The 17284-nt window shown below is 32.6% G+C and overlaps 1 protein-coding gene across 1 annotated transcript in view; it reads right to left on the reverse strand.

Annotated features, from left to right (window-relative positions):
* Positions 1–4501: 4501 nt before the first annotated feature.
* Positions 4502–17284, reverse strand: part of LOC124354718 (SHC-transforming protein 1) — a 31279-nt gene continuing 18496 nt past the window's right edge. The window contains exons 8-11 of the mRNA XM_046805375.1: positions 15125–15253; positions 12893–13047; positions 8306–8416; positions 4502–5055 (exon numbers count right to left, since the gene is read on the reverse strand). Of these exons, the coding sequence (XP_046661331.1) occupies positions 4924–5055; positions 8306–8416; positions 12893–13047; positions 15125–15253 (527 nt within the window). The 3' untranslated portion in view covers positions 4502–4923. The remainder of the gene's footprint in view (positions 5056–8305; positions 8417–12892; positions 13048–15124; positions 15254–17284) is intronic.

The following is a 17284-nucleotide window of genomic DNA, read 5'->3' on the forward strand; positions in this document are numbered from 1 at the left end:
CGAGCATAAAAGAGCCAGAATGCTCGGAACTTCTAGGAACGTAAGTTCTTTTGGCACTTCTCTACAATATGTGTAATAAATGTAAAATAGCATTTAGAACCATAAAAACAAAGGTAACAAACAAAACACAATGCTAGGTGGCAGCTATATGGATAAGGGATAAGTCTACACATATGGATATGTAGATAAGTCTACATATATGGATAAGACAGGACCTCTCACAAGTTAATTACAGCAAAATTTTAAATAATTCTGTTTATTTTTAATCTGTTTCGGCTTCAAAGTTCACTGGTTTAATTTTTTTACATTAAATTTATATAATCTCCCTGAGGATTAAACCGTAATCTCTATGTTAAAGCCTTAACTTATTATTGTTTATTACTGTAATGTATGCCAAAAGACCATCATTACTTCACATTGGAATGCAAGAGTAGCAGAACTAAATGTTTTATTTCACCTAGGCCTACATGTCATTTACATGACTTTACAGGTATACAATTTGTATACAAAAATTTGGAATTAAATGTAATTAAGAAAAGAAGTTCCTTGTACGTAACAACTAGCATAATCTTCATCCAGTTTCCTTTATACAATCAGACTCTAGCATCCAAATATTTTTAGGAAGGAAACAGAATTTGACATAATTATTTGGCCGCTTCATGACAAATCCACCTGGCATCCAACCACCACAGCACAGATTGTTATACATACAAGTTTCAAAGGCAATGGCAATACTGTAGGTACTAGTCATAAAAATGTTAAGTAACAATTTTGCTACAGAACTCTTCACTACTGGATAAACATTATCAGTAAAGTGTGAATGCATGCAAAAATAGTGAAATCAATGTTGAATCGAATATGGACTCAATAGTACATTCAATAACTTGTAAAATAGTTAACAAAGAAGAATAATATAAATTAATTAGTTGAATAATCACATTGGGAGATAAAACCTATCAACGTTTTTCAATTTAGCCTCAATGTAAAAATTTATAAATTCTTCATCAAGTTTACGTCTTGTTATTTGATAATAATCACACTACAATATGAAATAATAACTATCCACACAGTTTGCAGGGGGACAGTGTTCTGTAGCTGAGTGGCCAGACAGATGAGATGTGTACGTAAGTTATAACAACTGAATTTAAATGTATACAAATTTGAGGTACAAATTACGTTACCAAAATAGTCTGATTAATATTTTTGGCATATATAATCAAGGCTGACTGGTTGGTCCATTGGTCTGGAAGAGAAAAATACTAAGGCTGGCGGATTGGCCCATAATCGTAAAAGGGCTAAAAGAGACAAGACTATCCAGAACAATGAAATAGAGTAAAGTCTCAGTTATCCAATAGTATATTATTATGTAAGTTTCTTGCATGAAATAAGTTTTTAACTCTGTTATTTTACTTTGCCAGAGTTAACACTTTGTACGTCAAGATCCATTCTGGCTCTCCCATTGGTAGAAAAAACTAATGTGAACATATTTTTAAATTTTGTTTTGGATTGCACATTTAAGATACAAGGGAAACCATAGCTTAGATCATTACCTGTATATTTAGCTGTTTTTAAATAATTTTAGTAAATTGCAATTGAACATTAAGTGATGTTGGAGAGAAAAACTTTTGCCAATGGTAAATGTTTTATAGGACAAATATTTACAGCCTTGCCATTCAAAGCCCATTGGGAAAGTAAGCTAATATTGCGGAAAGTGCAGGGGTTAGTACTAACATTCATACAGCCATGGTAGAATGAAGGTCATCAAGTGCTAGTTTTTTTCAGTCACTTGCCAAGATGTGTGCTGCAATTGGAAATCCACACAAGTATAAAGTGCATGCTTCACATCTGGTTCTTCAATAGCAATATTTGGTGACTGTGAACTAGAACTTTGTGCTGTGCTATGAATGGATTGAACATAATGAGTGAAAAAGTTGGTTATGGGTTTGTTATTTAAAAGTGGCTGAATAGACATAAATTATTATAAAAGAAGTGGCATGTTGTATGTAGTCACTTGATGAGAAAATCTTTTGAGTTTTTTAGATACTTGAGAAAAGCTTTCAAATGAATTTCCACAAATTCCTTGGACTATTTTGTATGAGGTAGTAGCATACAGGTTAGGTTAACCAAAGTTCTGTGTTTTCTAGGTTCCAAAAATTCTTTCAGATTTCGCAGGTCACACACAACGAATGACCTCAGCTCTCGACAAAATTGTAATTGAAAATGAAATTTGGTTCAAGCCTATGAATCCTGAGACTAAAGGTTAGTTAAACGTGTGGAAATACACAGCAACGCCACACAAACCAACAAAAGGCCAGCAAAATTTTTATATAAGAAAACTAGCGGCAACAAAGTTTTGGGATTCAAAAGAGGTATTTCTGGTTGAATTTATGGAACATGGTAAGACTATCAATGTGGATATATCCATTCCAAGGCAGAAAAACCAACAACGGGCAATTCAAAACAAATATTGTGGTACTTTCATTTGGTGTAATGTTTCTGCACAATGCTCGTTTCCATACTACAGGGTCTGCATAATAAGTAACCGGACTGAGCCTGCCCCGCTCCGTCAAAGTGTCTGCTAACCGGTATCTGGTGCTGTAGTGGTGGTGGGGGGTCTAGTGAAAGGGAACCGGGCTGCAGCAGTTGCCTCCAAGCGCTTGGAGAGTTAGTATCGAGCGAGAGCGGAGTGCATGTTCAGTTACCCTGTCGGAGTGAAAATGGAGAGTACGATCGAGCAACGTTTTAGCATTAAATTTTGTGTCAAACTCAAGAAAACGGCCACGGAAACTCTTCAAATGATTCAAGAGGCTTACAGTGAGGATGCTCTGTCCAGAACTCAGGTGTTTCAGTGGCACAAAAATTTCCGGGAGGGCCGCGATGACGTCCATGACAAAAAGCGCGTCGGTCCTCCATCAACGAGTCACACGGACACAAATGTGCAAAAAGTGCGTGATGTGTTGAACAGTGATCGTCGTCTGAGCATTCGGGCTATCGCAGATGAGGTTGGAATTGATAAGATGACCGTTCAAAACATTATTAAGAACGATCTGGGCATGAGGAAGATCTGCGCGAAGCTGGTACCCAAACACCTGACTGATGAGCAAAAGAAGCGTTGTGTTGCTGTCGCTTCGGAAATCCTTGATCGACTGCAAACCGAACCAGAGTTTTTCAACCACGTTATTACAGGAGACGAGATGTGGGTTTTTGAATACGATCTTGAGACGAAGCGGCAGAGTTCGGAGTGGCACACACCGGCGTCACCACGACCGTAAAAAGCGTGCATGAGCAAATCGAAGGTGAAGTCGATGCTCATTGCTTTCTTTGACGTGAAAGGCATTGTTCACAAAGAGTTTGTGCCACCCGGTCAAACTGTAAACGGCCAGTACTACAGAGAGGTGCTCCGTCGACTAACCGCCCGGGTTTACCGAGTCCGTCCGGAGATTGCCGATTCGTGGATTCTCCATCACGACAATGCACCGTCGCACACCTGCCTGCTCGTCACCGAACAGTTGGCAAAACAGTCGAGGGCAACGTTGCCACAGCCTCCTTACAGCCCGGATATGGCACCACCGGACTTCTTTCTGTTCCCCTAGATCAAGAGACACCTTAAGGGGACGCAGTTCGGGACTCTGGAAAACGTTCAACGTGCTACAACGAGGGCTCTAGACAACATCGAGGTTGCCGACTTCCAGGGAGCGTTCAGGGATTGGAAAATACGGTTTCAGCGTGTTATCGACTCCAGTGGGGACTACTTTGAAGATTTCTAAAGAAAAATTGTACATATTTTGCCAATAAAAAGTTTCCTGAAGTCAGTCCGGTTACTTATTATACAGACCCTGTATTCAGAAAACCAAACACCACTTGGGACAGTTCAAATAGGATATTTTTAGCTCTTGTTAAATCAACCATTTGTGGATGGTAAGGAGCTAAATGATGCGATCAATGGATGGCTCAAAGCACAGATGGGATGATATTGTTTTGAAGGAGGAATTCCAAAAATAGTGAATAGATATGATAAGTGCTTAAATATTTATCAAAACTATGTTGAAAAATTTGTCATATCTGAGGATGAATATAATGAAATGGTTATATATACTTTTTAGTTTTATTCAAAAGAGTTAAGATGGAATAACTGATCAAAGATTGATCATGCACTCGTTTTATAAAAAAAGATATGATTTGTATTAATTTGGTGAAAAATTTTTTACATAGATTTTGTTGAAATTTGTTTTACATAAAGCATTAGAGGAAAAATAATGTGTTTAAATGTAATTGAAAAAATTTGTGCAGCTAATCAAGAAAATGAAAGAATGTGCGAGGATTTCATAACGCTGCAATCAGAAAATAAGATTACCTCTGTAAAAGTATACACTACGACACAGCTTTCGACAGTTGGTGTGCGATTACGATCATTCTAATTGTTGCGCTTTGTTTTAAATCAGGCTTTACTTTATTCAAGACTTAAAACTATTGTTTCCAATACCTTAGTGAGTATTAAAAATCGCTAGAATATATTTTATTTGAGTTATAATTCTGTATAACATGGCAATGTAATGGAAGTTCTTAACAAATACATGCAAACAAAATAATGTATATAGAAAAAAATATATATTTTAAAATATCTACTATTGTTAAAAAATACATGCAAGTATCTAATTTTAATAAAATAAAATAGAAAATTGTTTTTAAAATATTTGAATACTGCTGTAGTAAAAACACTTTGGTAACTATATACCGCATTAGAAACAACATTAGCCTTTAAAAAAACGTAATAATAATTATAAATTGGCATCTTAGAACATATTAGGCCAAACTTGGAACATTGTCTGTTTACAGTTTATGGAAAAATAAACTAATTTACATTAAAACCTTCAACAATACATAACTACGAGAACACTGCCGCGGCTGAGGCTCAGGAGTAAGTTACAGGGAAGTGCGAGGGACAGGGTTACGCAGAACTAGTGCACTCTCCGCAGAGATTATCGGTAGCTGGTTCTGACAGTGATAGTTAATCAAGTGGCTAACACTTTCAAACATACGGTCCTTCGTTCTTACCTGAAAATCAGTAACATTTGTGTTAGATACTTGATCTTGGTATTTATGAAACATGGAAAACTCAAAATATGGTACAAAAATTCTATTTACATATATTAAACGATGGGATTAACACAATTCCCACTGTCAGAGAGCCCTGGTATGTCACATATGGATTCCTGGATTGTATTTCCACTACTATTTTTATACAAAACATTTTTTATATGTATTATGTCTTTATATAAAATGTAAATTGCTTTAAGTAAGTTAAAAGATTCTATTCAGATATTTACAAATTAGATTTCACTTTTGAATTCTATAAAATGAGACAATCTATATGACCTCTGAATGGTTTTAATTACAATTTTATAAAAAAACCTAAACTCAATATTTTATAGCAGTTAAATAAAATGTTTTTGAGACTTACTTGTTTATGTTATGTGTAAAAAAACATAATAGGCTATAAATACATGTAATAGAAATTGTTGAAGTGGCTTTTTATAATTCTAGTCTTTTAGTAAAAACAGTGTTTTGGGGTGAAATCTACATTTCCAAAATATAAATAAGTATTTAGGTTTTTATAATACACTTGTATTTAAATTTTGATCAAAATTACCCTGTTTAATCTTGGTTGAAATTTACACATATAATGAAAAAATACTTTCCAAAAGACAGTAGATCATAAAGTAAATATTCAAATGGTGTACAGGAGTGTTTATGACAATTTTTTTATTTATAACAGAAATAGTTTTTAAACCAAAAGATTTGTTGTTAAAAAATGTATCGTCAAAAAATACGAACAATTAATGGAGGGTGTTGGAAAGCATTAATGAAAAATATGTAGAAGTGAAAGGGAAAAGAAATTTTTTGTAGAATTTTTTTGATGAAAAAGTTGGATTTTAAATCTATAATGCATGGGAAAAAATCAGAATAATGTTTATTAATTAATTTATACAGTGAACATGTAAGGTGTGATAATGTTAAAATATAGGTTAATTATGTAAATATGAAAGAAAATGGCAACATATTATTACATGTATCACAACTAAACTCCACACAATAGGTTTTTGACTCACAGAGAAACAGGAGGATATAAATCAAGACATGTTTTTAGAGAGATGGAACAAAAGTCTGTATCATTGTTACCCTACCATTATTTATGCCATTTCACAATGCATAGTGTTATTTGTAGTATTGTAAATTTCCATTGGTGGTTACTTGCTTACGGTCCCTTATCACATTATGATCAAACTCAGGAGTATGTTGTGCCAAAGAGATCACGTGACCCATGTAGTTTGATTATAGCATACAAAGAGTTTAGTAATCATCCTCAAAGAACTAACAAAATGTGACAGGACAGGATTAATAAGATCCAAGTAAATTAATTATAGCATTGAAATGTTCAATATGATGTGCAGAGAGGTTAAAAACTGCATACGTGTCATATACTTTCTTCAATACCAATGAGTAATCACAAATAATTGCAGCCATATCTATTACAACTTTTATCTGATTAAAACCTCTTCAGTCCTCTGTAGAACGCACTGATATCTGGCCAAAAAGCCAAGTAAAAATAAATAAAAGAATTAAGACTCATCCTTTCTTTACTTCCAATAAAAACCCAATGATTCTGGAAAAATAAAACGAATCAACTCATTTTACTGTAAACAATAGATTAAAAATTATTTAGTTTCAAAGAATATGCACGTAATGTATGTTTTAATATACATACGTAAAGCCCTATTCAATGCAGTTAACCCTTATAACATCATAGACGCCGTATGGCGCATAGACAAACTATCTCCAAACGGCAAAGACGCGGTACGGCGCATCGACACAAAACTGCGTCTATAGCAAATTTAAGTTCCTTTTAAATCTGATCAATGTCACTAACGGTATGCGTCAACCATGTGTGTGGGTTATTGACCTATGTCAAGCGTCAAAATATAGCTGTCGCGTTACATTGTTTGAAACAATAGACGCGGTGTCTAGACACTCTACCCGCCACACGGCACAGACGCCGTACAGCGCGCGCGCTTTTGTTTGCAGTTTGGCTTCAGGTAGTGCGTGTCTAACCATCGCTGAGTCGGTTTCCTTCGTTGTGTTTTCCGTTTATATGGTTTTTATTTATTTGTTAAAAGTATTGATATCTTAGTTTTAGTATTCATTTAGTGTTTAGTGTCACCTATTTAGTGTTCAGATACTTTGGGATTATACCGACCACACCAGTATGAAGAACACAAAAATATAAATTTATAGCTAAAAAAACATGATAGAACGAAAAAAACAACTCTTTAATTACCAAATTACAAACTTACAAGCATTTCCAGGCATTGTGATTCGTATTTTTGTCGCTGTTATCTTATCTTTCTCGAGAATCCCGATTACGACAGGCCACGCGGCATCACATGATTTGCGCGGTACATAATTGCCTTTCCATTACAATTCAATTTATATTTCTGATCAGATCCTCTAGAATTTGATATTTTACTGATAGGTACTATCTCGAGGGATGTTTTTCTTTCGTTGACATCAGCGAGAAGGCATGGCACTCGCATTTTGGGTAGCGGAGTATGATCAAGAATAAAAACAAGTTTTGAGTGTTTTTTCAATAAAGAGTTTAGTTATAGTTTGATCATGTTTGTTTTATTGAATTTTTGTGTTTGGAGAAATGTAGAGGTAAAACACGGAAGTACAACAAAGCGACGAACCAGCTGAACGGGCGGCGAGACTCTGCAATCACGTTATCTACTAGACCGCTCGACTTTGACCTCTGTCTGAGGATGGGGAGGGGTTTGCGATAAGACAATTCCTGTTTTATATTGACGAAATATTGTTCTACGCTAATCTAGTAATCAGTAGAAGCAAAATGTCAAATAACGATTCATGTCTGGGTGTGGTCGGTATAATCCCAAAGTACCGTGTTCATTATTAGTGATAAATAACATGTCTCGTAACATTGACGATCCTGAGTACAGTGACTTTATAATTTTAAAATTTTTACTTTTTTATACTTACCATAATTATAGAAAGTAAAAATAAAAATGAACTTTACACATTTAATTTTTTTTTTTTTTTAATATTGTGCCGTTTGCTGGAAGTTGTGAAAAGATATACTGACGTTATAAGGGTTAATATTTTTTACTAGCATTTTGCAGAAATATTAAGCATGCAATACATTTCCCTACTTAGGAAAGGCACAGAGTGCCTACAACTTGAGAATAGATTCAGTGCTACTGAATTGTAACTATGAATTACACTATCCACTTACTACACCCTCTGGATCAATAAGGAGCAAATGTTTCTTGACCCCACCCTGAAGACCTGTCAACACGTATTGACCTGCAGACCCTTGAGATTCTCTTACTAGGAAATCACCATCCTATAAACACAATTACTAATGTTAAATATTTGTTTAAATTTTTATTATCTTGTCACTGCAAGACATTAAGTCAATTAAAAAAAAATCAAATCTCACCACTGTCTAAAATAAATCAAAATTTTAAACAAATCATCTTGATAAACATGGATGCTTAATTAATAGTAGTTAAAAGACATAAAAGTTGTTTTGTTTGGAAATTTTAGTAAAAATGGATCCATGGATATTTTTATAAGTTCATTTAGCTAACAATGGGTAATTCTAAATAATAATGATTAACTCTAGAAGTTGTATTAATTGGTTTTCCAACAAGTTTTTGTTTATGAGGTGGCAACCATCAGATTTCTGACGGTTATGTACTAATCTCCTTTAACTCATAATTGAATGTTTATCCAAATATAGCATATATAAATGGAAAGACGAAACTCTGAGCTTTCATTTTCATATATAAAATACAACTATCCTTTCTTTATTTGTCTAGGAATAGTAAAAGAAAAAGTACATAATTTATAAAAGCCATAATTCGAGGCAGTTGACTAGTTGCAACAACAAAATTATGTAACTTTGAAAAATTTCATACGCGTTATTATTTATTATAGAAACTACAAAGTTGCAGCAATGATAAGTTGCATTTTATGGAGCAACTATGGTAAACTATTTGTTTTTATGTAGGAGTTATACCTTCCATGCAACAGATTTTTGAAATTATGTCTTTATTTGAAAAATTACTAACCAAAATTTCATCAGTTGGAAAACCGACAAATATTTTAAATTCTGCATCTGATATAAACAGTTTTTAGTACTTGTTATTTATACTACAAGAAAGCCTAACATCTATACTCTCGTTTGACTATCTTTGTAATAGTTACCAGTCAGCAGTCATCATGATACAGCTGTTTCAAGCAACCATTTTGTTGGTTGTTGCATAACCCAAAGGGAGAACTCCCGGGTTAGTCCGAGTTATTTATTGTTTGGTGCGTCTGTTTTTTTATTATAATGCATTTAAGCATGAAATCATAGTGTTTAATACATATTTACAATCATCTTGAATTTGTTTATTATGTTATTATTTATACCAGATAGCCTAAAAGTAGTTTTGAAACAACCTAACAGTTTGAGTTTTCAAGTGTTGTAGTTTATATTTTCATTCATCATAATTCACATAACTTAATTTAGGTTAGGAAGACCAGTAAAGTATTAATTCCAGTTGTTAGAATAAGTAAATCAATTATGATTTTCTTCATAAGGCATTAATAAAATTGGTACTTTTCAGATTTTATTTTGTAATACCTATGAGCATAAGCTAAATTTAGGCCTATTCTGAATAATGTAAAAATTATTCTATCTCAATCCGAGGTGAGAATCCTAAAGGGAAAGAGGAAGTTTTTTAATGGGTAACCCGTGGAACCACTTAGAAGAGTCCCATACTACTAGTAGGCCAATGTGTGCATAAAGCACTTTTCCACCTATCCCTCAAAACAAAAAAGAACATTGTAGTACCTTTTTGGTTGGAATAAATATAAATATATTATTTTTGTTTTTAGCAGAAAATTTACTACAAAATATACATCTTGAAGTTATAATACAATTATTTTGAGAATTTATAAAATCTGTAGAATTTACTACTTTTTTTAGCTAAAAATGTACGAGTTTTCAACACTATTTTTGTGTGTTGCAATTTATAACAATTCAAACAATCATATTAATATTACTATTAATTTCATACATAAAAATAAGATTATAAGATTATACATGATTTAAGATTTTCTACAGATATTTAAAAAAGTGACATTTTTGGTAACTTTGTACTGTTTAAATTAATATCAACATAGTAAAAAACTAGTATGAGCATTAAAAAAACCAAAATATGTCTATAGAAACAAATAAATTTAAAAACTGTTATATATCTTGGAATTAATTTGATATATATTTTAATATTTGTTATGCCCATCTGATTTAAACATTTGAAAAATAAGAATTTTTCTTCGTTTTAAACAGTGACTATTAAGAAAACATATTCTTAAAAAATGTTGTGCCAGATTTAAAATCTATGGGATATACAGATTGCAAAAACATATAACACTCCAGGATTTTAGCATATTATGTGCAATCTATAAAAACAAATTAGGTAAAGTCTGCGAAAAGGAAACAATCGACCTGCCACACACTGACTGCCACTTCTAGCATTAAATAAAAAACAAAACTATGTTTTAACTAAATTTCTCTACAGCATTACTTGCTATCATTTTTTACTATCACTAGGACATAGAATGAATCTTAAATGGGAATACATTTTTCTGTAAAATTAAAACATAACAAACATATAAAACTGTAAATAACTTCCTGCCATTTAGAGTTTAACTAAATCACACAGTTATAACTAAAAATTGTTGTAGGTGATTGTTTAAAAACCAATAAGTTCATTATGTTATTTTAATCATGGATCACAATCAAACAACAATATATAAAATTGAAAAATCCATTACATCTGAAAGGTATATTGTATATCGAAGAGTATTAAATACCAGGACTGAAAATTGGAATAATCGTAGTTTAGCTAGAGAAGAATTTTTGGAATCTTACACCATCTGAACAGATTAAAGAATTGTTTACACTATAAAAGGGGTTTCTTGGGAAACATGGATGGTTTGATAATTAACCCTCTCCCGGTCGAATTACCGCGACGCGCTTTTGGCGCTACTGGGCTGAATTAAATTGCCCGCTCTGCCGCGAGGGCACACTTATTCGCGTTTTTACTACGTTAAGAACTTTATTTTAATAAAACTATTATTTATTGTACATCGTTACAAAGATGATTAAATCCTCTATAATAACGTTGTATTTATTTAAAAAAATATCAACCTTATGAGGTAAATTAAAATCAAACAAAAAGTCAAACTTACATGAAAAATCTTGTTTTAATCGTTGTATAAATTGTTATATATAAAGGGTTATAAATATAAAACTTAAGATAACACTAAGACTTTGTCTAGTGTTATCTTTGTCTAGACCAGTCAGGCGGGACCCAAGTGGCGGTACCAGAGGCGCGAGGCAATGGTGGGCCACGGGTCGCGGTGCCGTCGGCGCGCGAGGCAATGGTGGGACACGGGTCGCGGTGCCGTCGGCGCGAGGCAGCGCCGGATCACGTGGCGAGTCATCAGTGTCCCTATCTTCTTGGTTAGAATGGTGAATTTCCTCATCACTAAATACATCGCTATTCATGGAACTTTCATCGTCACTGAAACCATCACCTTCATCATCCACTTCATTGTCAAAAATGCGATCAATTTCTCAATCACACAAACATCTTGAACCTGCCATTTATGAAGTACAGAACCAAGTGTAAAGACTGCGAAAACAATTAACGAAATGATTTCAGTAAATAAGTGGTTATAAAAAGTCCCAAATAGTTCATCAAATTATGTAAAATAGCAGCACAAGTCAGAAAGAATTGTACTACTAAACAACAAGATCACCGTCAATGAAGTAATGAATGAATCGTTTCAAATTATTAATCCTAGATAGCGTCCCTAGTCATAAAACTATGAATAAACAAGGCAACAATGATACTGCCAATAGATATTTCCAGTATTAGTTCCCCAAACAATCGTAAGACAGCAGCACAAAGCAGAGGGCGTTGATAAAGCAGTTGGAGGCGTTTGGACTTTAGCGCCAGGCGCCCTGCCGAGGCGTTTCGAGGCGTTTGCCCGGGGAGAGGGTTAATTAATGGCAGTTAAACAAAATGAAAGTTGTTTTGTTTTGCAATGTAAATAAAATTGGATTCATCAATATTTTGATAAGTTGACTTTGCCAACACTGAATAAGTCTAAATAATAATATTCCTGCAGCAGCAGATTCACATGATAGAATGCAATACAAAATGATCGACAAAGAAATCTCAATTTTGATATTGAGTCATAAGCGAATATACAAAACCACACAGTATACATTAAGATGATGAATGAATGAATGTTTATTCCATCAACTGTACATGAAATACACAAATGACAATAGTAAAGAACTAAACAGAATTGTTTTGAAAACAATAGTTTACTAGTTATCTAGCTAAGATATTACTTAAATAATTAATAAGGAATAAGCCTGCATGGGCATTCAGCCTGTGCGCAGGCTTCAGTTGATCGTCCGCCACGATAACTTAACATGAATCTTAACTTGATATCTTTAATAGCATTTAATAAATAGAATGTGCTAGAATTTTTAACATAAAATTTATAATTTAAAATAAAATAAAAGAACACGATACCACTAGTCTTCCAAGTTGATCATCTCCTGTATTTATTACGAATTAATTATCAATTATTATTACAATTCATTATAATTAGATTAATTTGAAACAACAGAGAATTTTAAAATTGCATTACAATAAAGTAATGGCACAAAAAACAACTATTCCATAGACAATGCAATTCTAATGCCTACAATTCAAGTGACAATTAAGAAACCTTATGAGTAGTATACCTGTTTGAGCAACAGCTCTGCCTGCTGGCGGCTGATGGAGCCATGGAACCACGCCTCACTCTGTAGCCGACTCCTCTCTGTCTGTTCCGATGCCTCTGTGACAGTCCCTGCTGCTGTGTTACTCACGCCAACCAGGCCTCCACTTACAAATGGCTCTACAAAATACAATTTATTTAGTTAACTTCTTTTAGCAGTTATTATTAAGTCTAGTAACAAGGTAGGAATATGCCAAAACACGTGTAGCATAAGATGCTTCGTAAGAATAGAATGAGGGACATCCCATGTAGAGACATGCATCATCATCATATAGGCTTTACTAATGCTAAGACAAATTCCATGGACAGATAAACATCATCACCGAACTCAATCTTGTTTACGTAAAAATGAAGATTCATGTAAAACTCCAAGTCTACAGCTTAATCTGTTCCCACGAACGGACAAAGACAAGGGAGAAATTCTGCCAGCCTCTTAAGTGATGCCTTAGCTAAAATGCTCAGGGAGACATTTATTTGAAACTATTTTAAATCCTCCTAATAAAAAAATGTATTCATCTCATATATCAATACATTCACTACTAGATTTGCATTAGCCACTATATGTAAAGTTTACAATACTAGACATTGTATCACTTGGTAGTCCAAATGTTAAGTAATTTATTATACTCTCACTATTCTTCAATTTCATTATGACATTTTTAATGTCAATATAATAAACAAAGTAGGAGTACGCCAAACCATGAGTTACGTAACAGGCTTCGCATAACAGGTTGCATGCAAAATTTCAAGTCTATAGCTACATGTGCAGAGAGAAAAGAATAAAATGGAGTAGCCACCTTAAACCCTGGCTTGAAGCAAACCTCGAAGCCCAAATCAAACACAGATGGTGACCCAAGCACATGAGTGATCCTAATGTCAAGCACGATTACAAGCAGTCAACACATGTCAATGTTATTCTGTTCTATGCCAATAGCTAGATTTATGTGTTTATTGTAATGCTTTAATCCATACACCTCTTCTCACATAAACATTAAGTAGTTATACTAAACACTACAATCTACATATTTTCAATTAAAAGAAACAGCTTAAGAAGTGAGGACATGGTTAAGTGTAATAGGTTTCTGTCACAAACATACAAAATATAAATTATGTGAAAAATATCCAGTTATTTAACAAACTTATGTCCTGTCATCAAATAAAAAGTTCCATTTCATATTTTCCTTCAAAATGATAAAAGACTGCCATACTGATATATAAAATTAAGGCGGTTTTGTATTTAATAACTAATGTTTTGCCTTTAGCCAGGAATATACTTGTATTTACTAGGTAATAAAGTAGCATCATATCTATTGTATTAGAGCCTCTTAAATTTCACACATATGTTGTTAATACTTTCCATTCCTGCAATTATTATTACAGTTAACTATTTTCCTAATAATAAAAATGTTTTTGAGAAAATAAATTTTTTATTATTAGGCCTATACAAGAAAACAATAAATTGCTGGAATGAGTGTTGTTTATATTGAAGTCTAACAGCAAATAATTCATAAAAATTAGTTTAATCCAACTTGAAAAGTTTCTTATATTTATTTACAAATAAATAAAAATAAATATTATTAAATTTCATATATAATCTCTAGAACATTAATAGTTTTTACATGTTGTCACAACACCATATAACAATAAATAACTTATAGTAGAAAAAATATTAATTTGTAAAAATGCTTATACTAAACAAACTACTATTGGTTTTAATATTTTAACATTGCTTGAATAAATTCAAAAATAAACATGAAATGACTCTTTATTTAAAAACAAACGATGGTAACGATTGTAGAATTAGATGTTTCTTATAGTCATAACTTAGCTTGTATTCAAATAATGAATAAAATAGGTAACTTTGATTTTTAATCATTAGTAAAGGTAGTTAAGAAAACTAATACTATGATACTGCTTGACATATTCAAAACATTAATGAAATAGGTACTCAAAATTTGACATGCCATTTCAACGGAGCCTATCATACATCATGTGGATCACATTGTAAATAAATAAATAAATTTATTTGTATTTGAAATTGCCCTTAATTAAATTGAAAACAAATATGCACTTTACAGAAATGCTTTTCAACTATCTATATACTTCAATAACAGTGTAATGATCTCATTTTAAATATCAAAGCCTAAACCTCTCCAATGATAAGATAGGCAATATAGTTGCCAACACAAATACTTACGCATATCAAAGACATCCCTTGGTGATCGATTGCTATTGATTACGATATCGTTAACATAGTCATGGGGACGATGCGGAGGACCGATAATATCACAATTTAAATCTATTAAATTTGTAGAAGCTAGCCTTTCTGAAACAAATCAATCTGAAATTAGTTATTTAGTGCAGAACAGAACAATACACTTAAGTAAAATCTATAATAAGGTGCTATTAACACTAGACCACACACATACCCAGGAAATCCTTGTTGTTTGAGGGAGAGTAATACATTTTCGAGAACTATCAGTGCGATGGAGTTGACATTCTGTTTTATTCTCAACCCCCTCCCCTTGTATAAAGTTCCATACTTGAAATGAATTACAAAAGAGAACAGAACTGCAGTTTGAGATTATTTTATGAAATTTCAAATGAAGAGTAGGAAGATGCTCATGAAATAGTTGAGGAACCTGGAAATAATAATTCTGATACTAGTGATGTAAATAATGAACAAAATACCAATTAAATAGGTAGTGGTATGGAGCCTAGTGTGGCTGATAATCTTGAAGATGCCCAAGATAATATTGTTGCTGGTCCTGCTGACCAAGATGTCCAGTAAAGAGCACATGTTGTGCGAGAAGGGTTACTTAGGTAGGAATAACAGTTTTTATTGGAATCAGTGCAACCAGTATATAGACCAAACTCTAAAGGAGTTATTGTTTCTTGACTTTCTTGACTATTAAGGGAGACAAGAACAGTTAGGGATTAGGTTTTGATCTAGAAACCTTTTTTCTGGATGAGATAGTATATAAAACTGTAGCTAAGCAAACATAAAAATTAAGAGTACTCGAGAAAATTACACCTGTGCAAGAGAAAAAGATTTTCTTAATATTTATACCTTTCTAGGTTTACTCTATTTGGCAGGTGTCGTGCAATTATGATCTCAAATAAAGTAGATAAAAGTAGATAAAAACTATATGAAGGTATTAAAATATTTTGACTGATAATGGATGTGAAAAGCTTTTCCTTTTTAGTTCAAAACATTTGGTTTGATGATGTCACTTATATAAACAGAGCAAATTTGTAGACAAACTTTATTGTATACATGAGCTATTAATCAAATTTGTAATTCATTGATAGATTTGTTTTTTGGTGGGTCAAGTGAGAATAGGAATGTATGAACACATATCCTCATATCTCAAACACAAGACAGGTATTTGTGAAATCATGCCTCTTGCATATCTAAGAGCCCAACGATCAGAAACAACAACCAGTGGACAATAGTGAGGGATGATGTGACTTTTGAACATAACAGAAAAACAAAAACACAATGTTATTCATGCAATAAAAGAATGTGCAAGGAACACAAAACTGTATAGTGCATGGATTGTTCAAGAACCAATGAAGAAGTTGAAATTAGCTGTTAGAATAAAACAACACATCGTTTCACAGACATCTGAGGTATAAATTTTTATTATAAGTGTAAATAGAAACTTTTCATTTTCTGACATAAACATAGCTTGAGACTAAACTTTGAAGTTTTATGTTTTGTTTTAAACAAATATATACAAAATAGTAAAATTGCCACCATATTTGTGATTGAGAAAACAGACATGCTACTGTAAAGTAAAATGACAAGATGTAAATCACTATTTTTAAAAGGACAATTTACTTAAAAATTTCACAAATTAATATATCTACATAAAGTTAGATAGCAAAATCCTAATACAAAATATAAATTAAAATTTTTTCATGAAATAATTGACCTATTATTGAAATTTAAATAATAGGAATTTTGAGGAAATTCCCAAGTAAATAAATGCATGTGTGTGATCCAGAGTTAAATAATAAGACAAATTTGTCTTTCAATTTAAGTTTTCTTCTTTAAAATTTTGATAGCGCTTTTTCCAAGTTTATTTCAATTCTTTGACATGTAAGTGTGTTTAAAAAACTGAAAATTTGAAAGTGTGTGTTTAAAAATCTGAAAATATGTGAACAATAAAATTATATCACTTATAAACATATAGTCAATCATGAATGTCAGTAAAGAACATGGCTAGAATCCAACTTCATGCCATCAAAGCTCTAAAATCTTTGGGATACACAATCTTCAGCCAAGCACGTGAAATAAATGTTTTCACAAAATGGTTTATATAATGTACAGAATAGTAATTCAGAGCCACTA

This window comes from Homalodisca vitripennis, chromosome 2 (genome assembly GCF_021130785.1).
Source record: "Homalodisca vitripennis isolate AUS2020 chromosome 2, UT_GWSS_2.1, whole genome shotgun sequence".
In the NCBI taxonomy this organism is placed as follows: Eukaryota; Metazoa; Arthropoda; class Insecta; order Hemiptera; family Cicadellidae; genus Homalodisca; species Homalodisca vitripennis.